Source organism: Anolis sagrei, chromosome 2 (genome assembly GCF_037176765.1).
Source record: "Anolis sagrei isolate rAnoSag1 chromosome 2, rAnoSag1.mat, whole genome shotgun sequence".
Taxonomy (NCBI): Eukaryota; Metazoa; Chordata; class Lepidosauria; order Squamata; family Dactyloidae; genus Anolis; species Anolis sagrei.
The window spans coordinates 137,030,702-137,048,918 of record NC_090022.1 but is presented as its reverse complement, the minus strand read 5'-3'; the positions used below and the strand labels follow the sequence as shown (position 1 = coordinate 137,048,918).

The 18,217-nt window shown below is 41.0% G+C and overlaps 1 protein-coding gene across 3 annotated transcripts; it reads right to left on the bottom strand.

Moving 5' to 3' along the window:
* Positions 1-4,209: 4,209 nt before the first annotated feature.
* Positions 4,210-17,598, bottom strand: LOC132768363 (retinol dehydrogenase 7-like). Of its 3 annotated transcripts, XM_060764177.2 has the most exons (6): positions 15,676-15,763; positions 15,274-15,341; positions 14,059-14,385; positions 11,299-11,557; positions 10,328-10,485; positions 4,211-6,271 (listed from the first exon to the last, which is right to left on the bottom strand). In XM_060764177.2, exons 3-6 carry the CDS (start codon positions 14,369-14,371, stop codon positions 6,054-6,056), a joined length of 948 nt encoding a protein of 315 aa, XP_060620160.2. In that variant the 5' UTR covers positions 14,372-14,385; positions 15,274-15,341; positions 15,676-15,763; the 3' UTR covers positions 4,211-6,053. The 3 variants fall into 3 exon arrangements, with proteins under 3 accessions (XP_060620159.2, XP_060620161.2, XP_060620160.2); XM_060764176.2 differs by lacking the exon at positions 15,274-15,341 and having other exon boundaries at positions 4,210-6,271; positions 15,676-17,598; XM_060764178.2 differs by lacking the exons at positions 15,274-15,341; positions 15,676-15,763 and adding an exon at positions 15,146-15,254 and having other exon boundaries at positions 4,210-6,271.
* Positions 17,599-18,217: the final 619 nt, after the last annotated feature.

Sequence of the window (18,217 nt, the reverse complement as noted above, 5' to 3'; positions counted from 1 at the left end):
TTAGTGTGTCAGCTGCAGTTTGTACGTGTATCATGTAAACATATTGAAAAACCTTTGGATCTATGTGAAATAATCAATAAACCATATATTTTAAAAAATATACTGTAAATGACAGATTTTCATAAGATATGTTGTACTTCCACACATATAACTATTACAAGCTATGTATGTGCCTGACTGTCTGTGTGCCTTATAATTTGTTGGTTTATTCAGTTTGCTGGTTAAATTGAATTATTGTGTCACCAAAAAAAAAAAAAAAGCGTGAAATGTTTGGAAAGACCTGTACTAAATGATTTGAGTTAATCCAAGCATGAAACCTGTAAAATTAACACTCTCCACATTCATAAATTGCCTGTTGCACACATTTCTGTCCTTGTCAGGGGTCTACACCACAAAATGTGGTTGGGGGAGGAGGCTCTGATTCAGACTATATAAATGGCAAATTCTTCCAGTCCTTCAATTGGGAACATTTCATCTAATGAGGGTCAGCTGCCAGGCACGTAACCTTTCTAACTTTAATTAAAGGACATGTCTTATGATAAGGGACAGTTGGTGTGCCGTCACACCCAGACCCTATAACATTAAAACTAAGATGTGCTTCTCTCTTTATCTGGGTGAACCGCTGGGGGTCTTTCTTTGAAGCAATAACACAATACTTTCAGCAACTGATGCCAGTCAAGATACGAATATCAACAAAATGTTTATTTCCAAAGTCCTTGGCAGACTTGGCACAGCTTGATAAAGTTACAACACAGTCAATTTGAGAAACCATAGATATGTTCTTTCTTTCCCCCTTTCTTCAATTACTGAGGTAACCTTTCTCCAAATGGTAGACAAAAATCCTGAGATATTTCACCCTAACCCTGAGCTGCTATGGTTAGAAAAAAACAGGTCTTTCCCTATCTAAGCACAAGGTCAGTTTTGGAGATGAAGTATGCTCAATAGTACTCAATAGCTATTTCTCTCTATTTCTCAATAACTCAATTACTATCTCAATATCTTAATAGATCTCTCTATAACTCAATAGATTTCTTCAAGAACTATAGTATCTGAATAAGCTTCTCTTTATCTCAGTTGCTTTTCTTAATAACTTAATATCTATCTATAACTCAATATCTATCCATAACTCAATAGCTCAATTCCTGTTCTATCTATCTATAACTCAATAGCTCAATTCCTATTTTATCTATCTATAACTCAATAGCTCAATTCCTGTTCTATCTATCTATAACTCAATAGCTCAATTCCTATTTTATCTATCTATAACTCAATAGCTCAATTCCTGTTCTATCTATCTATAACTCAATAGCTCAATTCCTGTTCTATCTATCTATAACTCAATAGCTCAATTCCTATTTTATCTATCTATAACTCAATAGTACTCATAATTGAGTTTTTCAGAGCTCCCTGCCTGACCGACAGCACATCTGAGGTTCTTTTTCTCTACTGAAGAAGGCAGGGGAGATTCCAAAATGGAGATCTCAAACCCAGGAAAAAGGGTGGACTCCTAACTCAAAGAGATACTTTCTAAACCAATAACAGCAGAGGGCCTGCAGCCTGGCTTTCTACACTCTGATACTGTTTAACTTCCAGGGTGCTGCTAGGTCTATAGCGACCCTGGGGAAATGCAAAGGAATGCTATCCCATGCAGCTAAAAGGCAATGCAAACCAAGCTCCTGGAAGACGGAACAGTTGGAATGATATTTTTTTAAGGTTAAAATGCCTTTCCTAGACAGATGGAAAAACAGGACATTCTTTCTCCTAAGACAGTGGTTCTCAACCTGTGGGTCCCCAGGTGTTTTGGCCTACAACTCCCAGAAATCCCAGCCAATTTACCAGCTGTTATGACTGAAGGCCAAAACATCTGGGGACCCACAGCTTGAGAACCACCAAACTAAGAAGCCCCTACAATGAGATGTGACAAGAATGGTATTTATTGTGCCAAGTAAGATAAGACCTTTCAACATAGCCACATGTGCTGACAATACAGAAAGGAATTCAATGGTTTATCAGGAAAAAGCAAATTTAGTAAACCTGGCTTTTGAATGTGACATAGTTGAAGTTTCAACACAACTTTATGCAGAAATCACAGCACATTAGAGATTATGGACCATTTAGACGATTATTGTAGGATTTTCAGAATATTCATTTTTCTTACAGACCAAGTTTTTGTTATTTCTAAAAAGTTGCATCTGAAATTGTTTGCTTTTTTAAAGTTTCACAACATGGTCTTGAATTAAAACACCTTAAGCGGGGACTATTTTGCCATTACTCATGATTCCCTTTCCCCCGGCCAAGGAAACCTATTTTATGGTGGCCAGTGCTCCATCCTTTCAGACTCATTTAAATCTCTATAAGACTCGCAGTGATGCAATGGATTAAACCCTTGTGCCGGCTGGACTGCTGACCTGAATCTGCGAGACGGAGTGAGCTCCCATCTGTCAGCTCCAGCTTCACATGCTTGGACATGAGAGAAGTCTCCCACAAGATAGTAAAACATTTAGGGTGTACCCTGGGCAACGTCCCTGCAGACAGCCAATTATCTCACACCAGAAGTGACTTGCAGCTTCTCAAGGTGCTTCTGACATGATAAAAAAAATTCAATTTCTGTCCCACCAATGAAAATGTCTTGCTGTATTCCTGCCCCCCTGCAAGCAATGTAGAGATTTACCAGCAATTTCATTGCTAGCAAAAAAAAAATACAAGTAACATGGGAAAAACACATACATCCGTTTCAAGTTTTCCAAAGGGAATGTGTGTGAATTCATTGGTTTATTCATTTGGCATTTTCTAAGCTATGGGATCAACAATCTATTGTCGAAGGCTTTCATGGCCGGAATCACTGGGTTGTGGTAGGTTTTTTCAGGCTATATGGCCATGGTTTAGAGGCATTCTCTCCTGACGTTTTGCCTGCATCTATGGCAAGCATCCTCAGAGGTAGTGAGGTCACCTCACTACCTCTGAGGATGCTTGCCATAGATGCAGGTGAAACGTCAGGAGAGAATGCCTCTAGACCATGGCCATATAGCCCGAAAAAACCTACCACAACCCGGAGCAACAATCTTTCAAGCTCAAAGCCTAAACAACAAACAAAATAAAACCAGCTCTAAAAATGAGATGTAACAATTTAAAGCAGACACAGGATCACTGCAAAACTGCCTTATTAGAACCCCAACTCAGTGGTTCTCTGGGATTCCATGGATCTCGGCGGGTTTGCAAAAACATCACAGAAGTTCTGTGAAAGATCTTAAAAATCAAAATTGAAATAAATTTTAAAATAAAGCCAGCTATTTAAATTACAGTCTCTGCAATAGCTATTTTATATTCAACTATTGCTATCAAGCATGTAGCTACTGGCTACATTTTATTTGCCACTTGAACAAGAGTGATTCATATGTCATTTTTCACATTGATTTCTCATTTCTTTTTTAAATGTTTACTTTCTTGTACAGTTGAAAGATGAAAGACCTTTGGTATAGCCCTGTGATATTATTCAAAATGTATCAAGAGTAACATTTATTCAAAAACTAGATGTAGTATAGGAAAATGGGAAATGTATCTAAATTAGCACAGAATGATCCAGAATAGAATTAGCATAGAATGATCCAAACTACAGGAAAGAAGATTCCACCTGAACATTAGGAAGAACTTCCTGACAGTGAGAGCTGTTCAGCAGTGGAACTCTCTGCCCCAGTGTGATGGAGGCTCCTTCTTTGGAGGCTTTTAAACAGAGGCTGGATGGCCATCTCTCAGGGGTGCTTTGAACGCTATTTTCCTGCTTCTTGGTGAAGTCATGAATCATAGACTCATGACTTCATGGGTCATCCAGGCCAACCCCCTGGTTGGACTGGATGACCCATGAAGTCATGAGTCTATGATTCTATTATATATATTTTCACTAAACATATTATGGTTCCACAGAAAATAAATGTCTCCTGAAGGGCTTCATGACCTATAAGTTGGGAACCAAAGTCCGAACTTATAGGTTATGGTAAGTACGAGCAGTTTTAGGGTTGTTTTTAAATGATGAAGCTGGGAGACAGCAGTAAAGGTGCATCCAAACCGGTTGAAAAATTCTGATTTTGCTCCAGTTCTTTCACATTTTATACCAGAGGTCCTCAAACTTTTTAAACAGAGGGCCAGGTCACTGTGCCTGAAACTGTTAGAGGGCCGGATTATAATTTAAAAAAAACAAAACCATGAATGAATTCCTATGCACACTGCACATATCTTATTTGTAGTGCAAAAAACACTTTAAAACCATACAATAATTAAAATGAAGAACAATTTTAACAAATATAAACTTATTCGTATTTCAATGGGAAGTGTGGGCCTGCTTTTGGTTGTTGTTGTTGTTGTGTGCTGTCAAGTCATTTAAGCCTTGACCCTGAGCGTGGGCCGAGTAAATGACCTTGGAGGGCTGTATCCGGCCCCCAGGCCTTAGTTTGAGGACCCCTGTTTTATACTGTGTAAAAATAAACAGACCTAGAGAGCTGGTGTAAAAAGCATATGATAATATGGGGAGGTATCAGAAAATTCCTGGGATGGATAAAGCAGAACCGAAACAGCAATCTCCCCACTTCTATTCCCTAGCAATTAATACACACTCCCTCTAGTATTGGTAGAAAATATACCATGGCATTTAAGGTGAAATTATTGCATTTACTATATAGCATTTTATATTATTGATCCAACTTTGTGGAATGAAAACATTATACTCGCCCTAGGACTGTTCTGTCTGGCTGAAATCTGACACACATTTCCTAGGAATGCATACTCTTGACTTTAGAGGGGGGGAGGTTGTTTCTTCCAAGTAAACAGACACTCTGCATTAAAGAACAATGCTGTCAATATGAAATGTTTTCTGATGTGAAAATTGCTTATAAACTGTATGATTTCAGAAATGTATGGGTTAAAACTATAGAAATGTGGAGAATTGGTAGAGTGACACTTTTGGAGTTTCCCGTGCAGACCGGAAAAGGAGCCCTGAGCAGTGTAACGTCCTCCTTGCAGTGTGTTAAGATGTGATCAGACATGACCGGAGAATGGAGGGATGGAGTGTATATATTTTGTGTAAATAAAGATAAAGTGCTGCTTTCGGTGAAAGCTAAATTAAGAAGTCCGGTGTTTTTACCTCTTTGTGCCTTCAAGTAGAACTTGGAAGATCAAAGCAGCTGAGATAAGGAAGGTGATTTACCTCAATATTCTTGACAAATATTTCCTTCTTGACTTCCTCTTCCTCAGCATAAAACTAGGGGCTGCAGCGGCACAATGGGTTAAACCTTTGCGCCAGCTGAACTGCTGACCTGAAGGTCGGTAGTTCGAATCGATAAGACTGGGTGAGCTCCTGTCTGTCAACTCCAGCTTCCCATGTATGGACATGAGATAAGCCTCCCACAGAATGGTAAAACATCTGGGTATCCTATCCCTTGGGCAACATCCGTACAGACGACCAATTCTCTCACACCAGAAGTGACTTGCAGCTTCTCAAGTTGCTTCTGATATGAAAAAAAAGCGTATCCATATCTATCCATATCTGGCATACAGCTTGGAAAAGTTAGTTTTTTATTGCTCGAATCCTCTGCTTGCCTAAGCATGCCAAAGTCCTTTGGGGAGGTTGGGCCAAAAAGCAACCTAGTCCAGAGAGAAGTCCCCTCTGCTTTATTCTGTCTAGAACAGGAACTCAGGCTTATGCCTCATAGTCTTAAATCAATGAAGAATAATCCAATTTTTCTGGTAAATACACAGTGATTGTGGCCATATCTTGGAAGGACCATGAAAAATGCAAACCGAATTGAGTCTCATTCATGTAGCTTGTTGACTGGCTTGTATATCCGCAAAGCTCTTTCTAATTATTATTATTATTATTATTATTATTATTATTATTATGCTTATTTATACCCCACTTTATCTCTCCCAAAGGAAACTCAAAGCAGCTTACATTAAAAGTATGACCACATAATTTAGAATATACAAATATGCAAACATTAAACAGAATTAAACATAACAGTATTAAAATGTCATAGTTAAAATCCATTAAAATATCTTCACAGCTACACTGCCTGTGCTGGCTTTGGGAAAAAAAGGGCCAACACATAGTCTGCCACAAAGGTTGGCATGTAAGACAGAGGAATGTAGAAGAGCTTTGCATCCCAGCCTGCAGAGTAGCGTGTGCGTGGATACCGGGAGGTCAGGGCATGCTCCATGCAGTCAGTGACCAGGTAGAGGTTGGGGTTGCTATTTTTAATGAGATCTTGTAAAGTTTTACAATCTGTGTGAGAAAAATGAAACAAAGGGAAAATTAGTCTTGCTCTCTGATAATTGTCATTTGTGTTGCAGACCAGCAATCTTGATATCTTGATCAGACAACTCCCGTAATTCTTGACCATGGGCTATGTAGGGTAGAATCCATGGAGGATGTTGTTCAAAACATCTGGACAGCAGTGGTTTGTGGAAGGCTGTGCTAAGGAGATACTTGAAAAACCATTGAGGCTGAACTTCCCTTTAAGGAGGGAAAGCTAGTTAGACGGAAGAGCAGATGAACCCGTCCACCTGTTTCAAATCAGTTTACTATGAATGGACCTGGAAAGGCTGAAGAAACCCATAGAACAGAGTTTCTCAACCTGCGGGTTGGGACCCCGGGGGGGGGGGGGGTTGAGGGGGGATGTCATAGGGGTTGCCAAAGACCATCAGAAAACACAGTATTTCCTGTTAGTCATGGGGGGTTTCCCCAAACTCCACCAGTGTTCACATTTGGGCATATTGAATATTCATGCCAAGTTTGGTCCACATCCATCATTGTTTGAGTCCACAGTGCTCCCTGGATGTAGATGAACTACAACTCCCAAACTCAAGGTCAATGCCCACCAATGCCCCCTTGCCATGTTTTCTTTTGGTCATGGGAGTTCTGTGTGCCAAATTTGGTTCAATTCTATCATTGGTGGAGTTCAGAATGCTCTTTGATAGTAGGTGAACTATAAATCCCAGCAACTACAACTCCCAAATGACAAAATCAACCCCACCAGTATTCAAATTTGGGCGTATCGAGTATTTCCTTTTAAGGAGGGAAAGCTAGCTAGATGTCTTTAAACATTATTGATCTGGAGCTCCTATGTGAGCAAATGTATGAATGGTGTCACACTGAGAGTTAAGAATACCAAGATGTCGGTAATTTAAAAATGGATGTTTAAAACTCTTCAGTTATCTTGAACTTTGATTTTTTTTTAATCATGGAAAGCATTGTCATTTTAATATGTATTACTCCTGTATTTGGTAAATATAATTGTAGTATATGGTATTTCACTGTAAAATAGTCAGACCTTCCCCACTTTTTTTTGGGGGGGGGGGGGGGAGGAGGTTGGTTATGCGGTAGTGTCTATTCCATGGTGAAGAAAGCCTCCCTTTGAGGGCACAGATGTGTGGGTGGGTGAAGCTTCACCTGTCCATGCCGCTGTGCCCTCAAAGCACTCACCCGCTGGCCTCTCCCTTCCTGAGCTCAGAAGGGAGAGGCTAGAGAGCAGATGAACTCATCCACCTGTAACCAATGCGTTTAGTTTGAATGGACCTGGAAAAGCTGACGAAACCCATAGAAGATGGAGTTAAACAAGTGAAGACTTGGCAAGTGAAACAAAGAAAACTGCTAAGTTTGGATCCTTTTGGCATAAACACAGCAATGTTGGGCAAAAGTGACCTGAGATAGGACAGCAATATTGAAAACAGGAAGGGATGTTGTAAATACAGGACTGTTGGATAAAGGTGACAAAAATAAGAAGGAACTCTGTAAGCAAGTATCCTATATAAGTGAGGGCCCTTCCACATAGCCCTATATCCCAGAATATCAAGGTAGAAAATCCCACAGTATCTGCTTTGAACTGGGTTATCTGAGTGTGGACTCAGATAACCCAGTTCAAAGCAGATGTTGTAGGATTTTCTGGCTTGATATTCTGGGATATAGGGCTGTGTGGAAGGGCCCTAACAGTCTTTCCAATTGAGACTTATAGCAGAACTGAGTTGCAGATAATACCTCTTTCTGTCAGATCAATCCGCATTTGGTTAGCAGGTCATGGTGAGTTTGTGTTGTGTTGTGGTGTTTCCACATTTGAATATTGTATGATTTTGAAGAAATAAAGGAGAAATGATTGACCAGGAACGACTGTTTTCGATTTGAATTCAGTGTATTCCAATTCACCATAATCCAATACATAAAGGAATTAAAAAGGATCATTTTGTCACACATCCACCCACCTCTCCCTACAAGCTCCAAAGGGGAACGCCTTGGTGGCAATTGACACTTCACTCATGTACTGCAGAGCCAAAAGGGAATGAGGGCAGACAGACGGAGGAGTGAATTCACTCCCACACTTGGCTTGACTTGAGAGCCAACTCAAGCCCCATAGTGCCAAAAAGGCAAGAGCACCCTTAATTCACTAAGGATGCAGTTTCTATGGGGGGGGGGGGAGCACAAAGTATCTCAAAAGGTGTGTGTGGATGTGGATGTGTGTGAGAGAGAAGCTATTATGCAATGGCGAATATTTTGTAATGAAATATGATATTATCATTTTCATAGACCTGTCAGCAGCCTATGATACTGTGAACCACCGCCTCCTCCTGAGAAAAATGTATAATATCACAAAAGACTACCACCTCACCCACCTCATAGGAAACCTGCTACAAAACAGGAGCTTTTTTTGTTGAGTTCGAGGGCCAGAGAAGCAGATGGCGGAAACAGAAGAACGGCCTGCCTCAGGGGAGAATGCTTGCTCTATCCATGTTCAACATCTACACAAATGACCAGCCACTGCCAGAAGGGACAGAGAGTTTCTTCTATGCTGATGATCGTGCCATCACCGCTCAAGTAGGGAGCTTTGAGATGGTTGAACAGAAGCTTTCCGAAGCTCTAGGTGCACTTACTGCCTATTACAGGGAAAACCAGCTGATCCCTAACCCATCTAAAACACAGACATGTGCCTTTCATCTCAAGAACAGAGAAGCATCCCGAGCTCTGAAGATCACCTGAGAAGGAATCCCACTGGAACATTGCAGCGCACCCAAATACCTGGGAGTCACTCTGGACCGTGCTCTTACCTACAAGAAGCACTGCCTGAACATCAAGCAAAAAGTGGGTGCTAGAAACAATATCATACGAAAGCCGACTGGCACAACCTGGGGATCACAACCAGATACAGTGAAGAGATCTGCCCTTGCGCTGTGCTAATCTGCTGCTGAGTATGCATGCCCAGTGTGGAACACATCTCACCACACTAAAACAGTGGATGTGGCTCTTAATGAGACATGCCACATTATCACAGGGTGTCTGCGCCCTACACCACTGGAGAAATTACACTGCTTAGCCAGTATTGCACCACCTGACATCCGCCGGGAAGTAGCAGCCAATAGTGAAAGGACCAAGGCAGAGACATCTCCAGCTCATCCCCTGTTTGGGTATCAGCCAGCACGTCAACGACTTAAATCAAGAAATAGTTTTCTAAGATCTACAGAGACACTCACTGCAACACCTCAGCAAGCGAGAGTCCAAAAAAGGCAGGCTCAACCCAGAACCTCAACCAATGGCTGATAGCAGATGAGAGACTCCCCCCTGGGCACACAGAGGACTGGGTGACTTGGAAGGCGCTGAACAGACTGTGCTCTGGCACCATAAGATGCAGAGCCAACCTTCAGAAATGGGGCTACAAAGTGGAAACCTCGACATGCGAGGGTGGAGAGGAGCAAACCACTGACCACCTGCTGCAATGCACCCTGAGCTCTGCCACATACACAACGGAGGACCTTCTTGTAGCAACACCAGAAGCACTCCAAGTGGCCAGATACTGGTCACAGGACATTTAATCAACTACCAAACTCACAAGTTTTGTATTTGTCTGTTTGTTTGCTTTGTGCTGTTAGAAATGTAATATAATTGACTGGCTGCCCTGACATGACAAATAAATAAATAAATAGTCTCGCTACAAAATGTATATTAAACATAATTTCATAAATATGTCTATGTTTATATGCATCTTTTTGGAGGGGAGAATTCCATTACAAAATTCAGGAAAACACAGGTTTCATACGATGACTGGTTTTTGATTCCCATATGGTTCAGACTTATGATGGCATTAAGAAACTTTATGTTGAAATGGGCACTGAACGCTCCCCTCCCTCAATACTTCTGTTTGTTTTACTGAGATACCATGCATTTCTTTTCTGGCTTGCTTGCTTCACCCTTTCCTGACAGCAAGTCTTATTTTAGTTGTTTTACAGCTTCTCCCCATTCAGTTTCCTACCACCATATTGAGGTAAGAAGAGGACTAGCAGAATGTTGACTTACAGAATTCAAAGTATTGCTCCCCGTAGGCGTCTTTGATGTCAGAAGGTGTCCGGTCCCATGTAACCTTCATGTTTTCTTGTATTATATCGGCCATTGCATTAGCGAAAGCACCAGGCTCAATAATGCTGACTCGGACTCTAAAAGGAAGGAGCTCTCGCCTGAAATGGGAATTAAGAGAGAAAGAAACAGCCTTTTCTTTAGACCCAAAGTGGCAATGCAAAACTTCAGATTGTTTTACAACGCTCTCTTACAAACTCTCTGCCATGAAGAATTGTTAATTGTGCAAAAATGTATCCTTGTTACTTCCTCTGTTTCTGTACAGTCTGATTGTTGCTCAATGTTGTCTAAGATGTATATGTTAAATAATAGTAATAATAATAATAAAAAATAAAAAAATAATAATAAATATTTTTAAAGAGTATCTTTAAAATATTTTAGCATGCTCATAAAAGTTCTTTAAAAGTCTTCTGCTCTCAAAAGTATTTTGGAGGATGGGCTGCTGAAGATAGAGAGATCAGCAGGCTAGTTACCTTAAGGAGGGAGTTCTGGAATACAGGGCAGCTCTGGAGGAAGTCCTCTCAAGCATCCCACCAATCAGGCTTCTGAAAACTGTGGTGCTGAAGGAAAAGGCCTCTGCCGTGGATTTCAAGGCTCAGCAGAGGCTCATATGCAGCACTGCCTTAGGTTAGAAAACCTGGACCAATGTCTTATCAGTCATTTTAGCTCAAGACACCTGTACCTATGTACATCTAGAGCAGTGGTTCACAAGCTGTGGGTACTCAGATGTTTTTGCCTTCAACATGCAGAAATCCTAACAGCTGGTAAACTGGCTGGGATTTCTGGGAGTTGTAGGCCAAAAAAATCTGGGGACCCACAGTTTGAGAACCACTGGTCTAGAGACACAAATGGGTGGGAAAAACACCATGCCCTTTGGCTACAGAAAAATGAAAACAGCAGAACAGTTGTTTTACCTCAGGCTGTCTGAGAAGGCTTCCACACCATACTTGGATGGATTGTAACCTCCTCCAATAATTGACACTCTTCCTGAGCAACTGGACACATTGACAACCCTTCCTCTGGCTGCTCTCACCAGGGGCAGCATGTGCAATGTCACGTCAATCAGCCCAAGCAGGTTGACATTGATTACATTTGCAAAGTCATCCTTGGTCAGCCATCCGTTGGGTGCTGTAGGCAAACCTATGCCAGCATTGTTGACCAAGCCCCAGAGCCCTTTGGGAAGAGAAGAGACATATTCAGAGCAGTCCCTTTTATGCACTGTTTCCACATATTTTAACACTTTTACCATTTTTATATTATATATACACACTAGATTTATTATTTTGTGCTTGGCCTCATGTTAGCTGGCCCGAGTCCCCTTTGGGGAGATGGTGGTATGTTATAAATAAAGATGATGATGATGATGATGATTATTATTTAGGTGCGGTTTCAGTTGTGCAACTGGTATTCTTGGAGATAGGGCAAGTATTTCAATAAACCCATTCTGGAGTGATTCTAATGCAGGGGTCCTCAAACTAAGGCCCGGGGGCCGGATGCAGCCCTCCAAGGTCATTTACCCGGCCCTCGCTCAGGGTCAACCTAAGTCTGAAACAACTTGAAAGCACATAACAACAACAACAATCCTATCTCATCAGCCAAAAGCAGGCCCACATTTCCCATTGAAATACTAATAAGTTTATATTTGTTAACATTGTTCCTCATTTTAATTATTGTATGTTTTTAAGTGTTTATTACACTACAAATAAGATATGTGCAGCGTACACAGGAATTCATGTTTAATTTTTCAAATTATAATCCAGCCCTCCAACAGTTTGAGGGACTGTGACCTGGCAATGTGCTTAAAAAGTTTGTGGACCCCTGTTCTAATGGAACAATGTTGGCTTCTTCCCATGTCTGTGCTACTTATCCAATTTCAGCAACCGTCTTCTGAATAAGGTTTTTAAAGCCAAGTGCCACCAATTCATAACCACTGGAAAGAAATCTGAGAATCAAATGTTAAGTTCAACAGATTAATTGCTGCATAGTGATTTTTCCAATTCAAAATTTCATTGAAATGGCTGCTAAGATATATGTAAGAGATACGGTTCAGTCCCCACCTGTATTTGTGATCACATCTCCCTCTATGAACCAGTGCAAACTCTACGATCCACCGGGGAGGCCCCTCTCTCACGCCCACCACTGTAACTAGTACAGTTGGTGGGGACCAGCGAGAGGACCTTCTTGGTTGTGGCCCCCCGTCTCTGGAATGCCCTCCCCAGGGAAATAAGGCAGGCCCCAACCCTCTCCTCTTTTTGTAAGAGCTTGAAGACTTGATGGTTATACCAGGTCTTCAAGAATGACTAGTACGAGCTCCAGCCTGTGGCCACTAGTTAGAATTTGGCCCTTCACCCCCACCTTTTACCCCAGTCAGTTCCCCAATAGGCTCAGGAAATGAGCAGCCACAGGCCTCATTATTGTTATTGTTGAGCCTGGTTATTTCACTTTACCCATTCTCCGGGCCCCCTATGTCTTACTTGGCACTAGCCCTGGCCCAGTTACCGAAATTGCCTAGGTCCTTTCTGAAATTCCAGCCCTAACAGCTAATCTTGACACAAAGAATAAGGTGGGATTGGTTTTAATGTATATGTGTTATGCTGAGTCCTCTAGGGGAGATAGAGTGGTATATAAATAAAGTTTTATTATATTTATTTTTATAATTACATCACTCAATGACATGGCTGTACATGTTCCACTTATATTTCCTTAGTTCTTTTCCAAACTCCATGATCATGGTTTTTGAGTAATTGATGATGAAATGCTCCTGAGCACAGAAGGAGCTAAACCTAACTCTAAACCTGCCTACCTCTTTGTCAAAGTACTTGTTGTGAAGAAGATAACATGGGTCAGGATGCTAACCATTGAATATGAACTGGCAGACATCTGTTGGATGACTGTATATACCCGAGTATAAGCCTAGTTTTTCTGCAGTTTTTAGGCTGAAAAATCCCCCCTTGGCTTATACTCGAGTCAAAGTTATTTATTATTTTACTCTGTTATTATTATTATTTTTATTACATTTACCATTTTACTCTATTACCATTTACCATTATTATTACATTTCCATTGATTTACTCTATCATCATCGTCGTCGTCGTCGTCGTCGTCATCGTCATCATCATCATCATCATTACATTTATTATTTTATTCTCTTTATTATTATTGGAAGGATACATAAGCACATTTACATTGAAGAAAGTTAGAATAATGGTTTAATCAGAGTTGGGCAGTTTTATGTAAATATTCAAAAATGTTTAACCTATGGATGCCTCAATTAATGTAATTTTATTCATATCTATTTTTATTTTGAAATTTACCAGTAGCAGCTGCATTTCCCACCATTGGATTATACTCGAGTCAATCCATTTCCCCAGTTTTTTGTGGTAAAATTAGGTGCCTCGGCTTATATTTGTGTTGGCTTATACTCAAATATATACAGTAAGTGGCATATAAGAAAGAGAGAGGTGTAGCTCTGTCATCTTGAACCATTTTCTACTGCTAACAACCCCGAGCAGAAAAGTTTAAGAGTTAATTCTGTTTTATTTCTGGTCACACATATTTCATTTGCTCATCTTTGAGCAGCTGTCAAAAAAAGGACACATATAGACCAAGATGTTTCCTGTAGCCTGCTATTGACCCTATCTGTGATTACACAGAAAAAATACAAAAGAAGTCACCTTTGCTCCCCACGATTCCTTTCACCCATTCGGTTGCTGCCTTCACACTCTCTGTGCTGGTGACGTCCAAGATGGTGACTTTCAGCCGGTCAGATGTCAGCCTTTCTAGTTCTTCTGCCCCTTCCTGAGTGAAACAAGCAGCCAACACCTGCAAGCCTTGGGCATCCAGCTGCTTGGCAAGCTTGTTCCCAAATCCAGAGTCACAGCCGGTGATGAAGACATATTTCTCTCTGAGGTTCTCTACCGTCTGTCCCTCCCAGTACCATCGGAGGAGTAAGTAAAGTCCCACTAGAACAGCCAGGTAGAGCCACATGGTTGCAGGCAAGGCTTTGAAAAAGATGAAAGGAACGCTTTAAGAGGAGTGATGTAGATATTTCTTGGACCAAGGGAATTTAATTCCCCTTTCAGACACCAGTGCTATTTTTGATCTCATCAGATAGGGCTTGTTTTGGTGGCATACGCCAGTTCAGTAATAGTCTAGCCATGGAGCCTGCTGACTCCCTTCCCATGATGTAATACTACTTCCAGTGGGGTTCTGTGGATAAACTATTGCGGAACCTGTGTATGCTGCTGTTGTGGCAACATGAGAGACTTCCCGTGTTGCATCAGCTACGATGGGGGGAAGCTGGGTGCCTGATGCTTCCCCCTGTGGGATAGAGCGACAGATGAGTTGAGCAATGCAGGGAGTGGGGGGGGGGCAACACCAGATTTGCCACAATATGTGGCGATCCCAGTTGCCAGTATCATGAGGTCGTTAGAGACCACAGAGTAGTCACCACCAGTAAAAGGTGAAGGTGATATTTGGCAGTTTAATTTTACTTGGGTTTTTTGTTTTTGGGGTAATCAAACTGTTAACATTTATGCACAAGAACAATGCTTGTTTGCTGGCCTTCCTGGTTCACCTACAATCATTGATGACTGCTCTCCCTCCTCCTTATTTCTACCATATTTCCATTAGTTGCTTTTCTCCAAGTGATCTTTTCTGAGAGATACCCGCATTTCTAGAGCCAAAAACAGCTCCATGAAATATATAATCCCAGCATTAAATGCCAAAGGACTTTTTAAATGATGTTCTTTTTCCTTTTACCTTGTAAGCTTCTTTCTCCAAAAGCATCGGAAAAATGCCAGTCTATCTGAACCTGAAATCCAGATAGACTTTTCCCCTGGCAAAAAGATACAAGAATGAGAGAAATATTGTTGTTGAACCAGACTTACTTCTAATCCTGTTAGTTGTTCTCCTCCGAGTTAACTTGGTGGGATATATTCACTCTTGGTGCAACTACCTGTCCAGACCCAAAAGCAGCTCATGAAGCCCATAAACCCAGTATTAACATGCAAAAAAGTCATTATAACCAATGTTCTTCCCCCCTTTTACCTTGTTTTCTCCAAAAGCATCTGAAAAGAAATGCCAAGAACCAGAAATTCAACAGATGAACAGGAAATATGAGGTATGAGGAAAGTGATGCAATTGAGTTTCTGGTTGTCTTTCAGATTGCAAAACAAGCAACTTCCACCCATAACTCTTTTTCTTGAAGGAATATGCTCAGACCCTGACTTGCACACATTAAACAAGCATGCATTTACAGAGACTAGAGCTTGCTTGCATTAGTGACAAACCTGTGATTGGGATGATTGAAATCTTCCAAGCACCAGCTTTGGGTGGAGAGAGTAGATAACTTCTTTTCTTCTGTTCCTCTTCTTGAAGTTTTGTGCTGAGGGGCAGCTGGACTTGGAGCTCTACTATTGAGTGCAGATAGCTCATCCTTTTAAACAGAATTGGCATAAACTAACTGAAGGAATATTTTGTAAATATGTTGAGTGCTCATGTGAGAAATGATATCATGCTAGAAGAACAAGTAAATAATCAGGGATGCCCGTCCTTTTGCTTCTGTAGGTCACATTGGAAGATGAATTGCCATAGGCTTCACGCTACCATAAAAGTGAAGCCCATAAAACTTCTTTCCAGACGAAAGGCAATTATTTAATGCAGTTTAACAACACTTTAATGGCAATGGTTCCTTGCTATGGAATTATGGATGTTGTAGTTTAGCCTTTGTTTGGCAGAGAAAGCCAGAGACCTTTTAACACTGTTTAATTATAGTTGTAATTTAAATTGTAAGGGAGACATGAAACAAAAGCAGAATTCCACTATTTCCAATCTATTAGTTTTTAAAAGAGTTATTTCTTTCAAGATATGCCTCTAGCTCATCCTTTAAGGTAGCATTCAAAATATCAATAAGGGACTTTCAAAATTCCTGGCATGCAGCGTTGACAATTTGAAACTATCAGCTTTACCTAAGTTCCAAACTATGTGTTATGACACATTACTGTGTCAACTGCAGTTTGTAGGTGTGTCATGTAAACATACTGAGATATGTATTTTCGAAAGCTTTCATGGCCGGAATCAATGGGTTGTTGATGTTTTTCAGGCTGTAAGGCCATGTTCGAGAAACATTCTCTCCTGACATTTCACCTGCATCTATGGCAGATATTCTCAGAGGTTGTGAGGTCTGTTGAAAACTAGGAAAATGGGGTTTATATATCTGTGGAGTGTACAGGGTAGGAGAAAGACCTCTTGTCTGCTGGAGGTAGGTGTGAATGTTTCCATTGGTTACCTTGATTAGCATTTAATGGCCTAGAAGCTTCAAGGTGTTGGCTTCTTACTGCCTGGGGGGAATACTTTGTTGAGAGGTGATTAGCTGTCCCTGATTGTTTCTTGACTGGAGTTTCCCTGTTTTTGAGTGTTGTTCTTTATTTACTCATATGATTTTAGAGTTTTTGTTAATACTGGTAGCCAGATTTTGTTCATTTTCATGGTTTCTCCTTTCTGTTGAAATTTTCCACATGCTTGTGGATTTAAATGGTTTCTCTGTGTAGCCTGACATGGTGGTTGTTAGAGTAGTTCAGCATTTATGTGTTCTGAAATAATATGCTATGTCCAGGTTGGTTCACCAGGTTCTCTGCTATGGCTGACTTCTCTGGTTGACTTAGTCTGCACTGCCTTTCATGTTCCTTGATTCATGTCTGGGCAATGCTGCGCTTGGTGGTCCCTATGTAGACTTGTCCACAGCTGCATGATATATGGTAGACTCCTGCAGAGGCGAGAGGATCCCTCTTGTCCTTTGCTGAATGGAGCATTTGTTGGATTTTCTTCTGTAGGTTGTTTATAGGTTGTGTTTCCTCATCAGTTTCCCTATGTGGTCAGTGGTTCCCTTGATGTATGGCAAGAACACTTTTCCTGGGTGGATCTTTATCTTTACTCTCATGGCTTGTTCTCAGTCTTGCAGCTCTTCTAGTGTCTGTGCTGGAGTATCCACTGCCTATGAAGGCCAGTTGAGGTGGTTCAGGTCATCCTGGAAGATTCTTTTTGTACAGTCTGCCAGGGATGTAATTGTGCTTCTTTTTTGACTTGGGTGATGGTTCTGTGAGTAGCAGTGAGCTCCCATCTGTTAGCTCCAGCTTCCCATGTGGGGACATGAGAGAAGCCTCCCACAGGATGGTAAAACATTCATGGCATCCCCTGGGCAACGTCCCTGCAAACAACAAATTCTCTCACACTAGAACCGACTTGCAGTTTCTCAAGTTGCTTCTGACATGATAAAAAAAAATTCAATCTCTACCCCACCAATAAAAATGTCTTGCTTTATTCCTCCCTCATCTGCAAGCAATTTAGAGAACATTTACCAGCAAACTGATTGCTAGTAATAAAGAATACAAGGTCGATGGTTCAAATCCACGAGACAGGGCAATGCCCTTGCAGATGGCCAATTCTCTCACACCAGAAGTGACTTGCAGTTTCTCAAGTTGCTTTTGACATAAAAAAGCATAAAATTGTCAAGCTTCAGATTTCCATTTAAAAAGTCTAATTATACCAGATAATTAAAGAATAGGAACAAAATCTAATCAAAACAGGTATACAGCTTGGAAAAGTTAGTTTTTTATTGCTCGAATCTTCTGCTTGCCTAAGCATGCCAAAGTCATTTGAGGAGGTTGGGCCAAAAAGCAACCTAGTCTACAGAGAAGTCCCCTCTGCTTCATTCTGTCTAGAACAGGAGGTTAGGTTTATGCCTCATAGTCTTAAATCAATGAAGAATAATACAATTTTCCTGGTAAATACCCAGTGATTATGGCTACATCTTGGAAGGACCATGAAGAATGC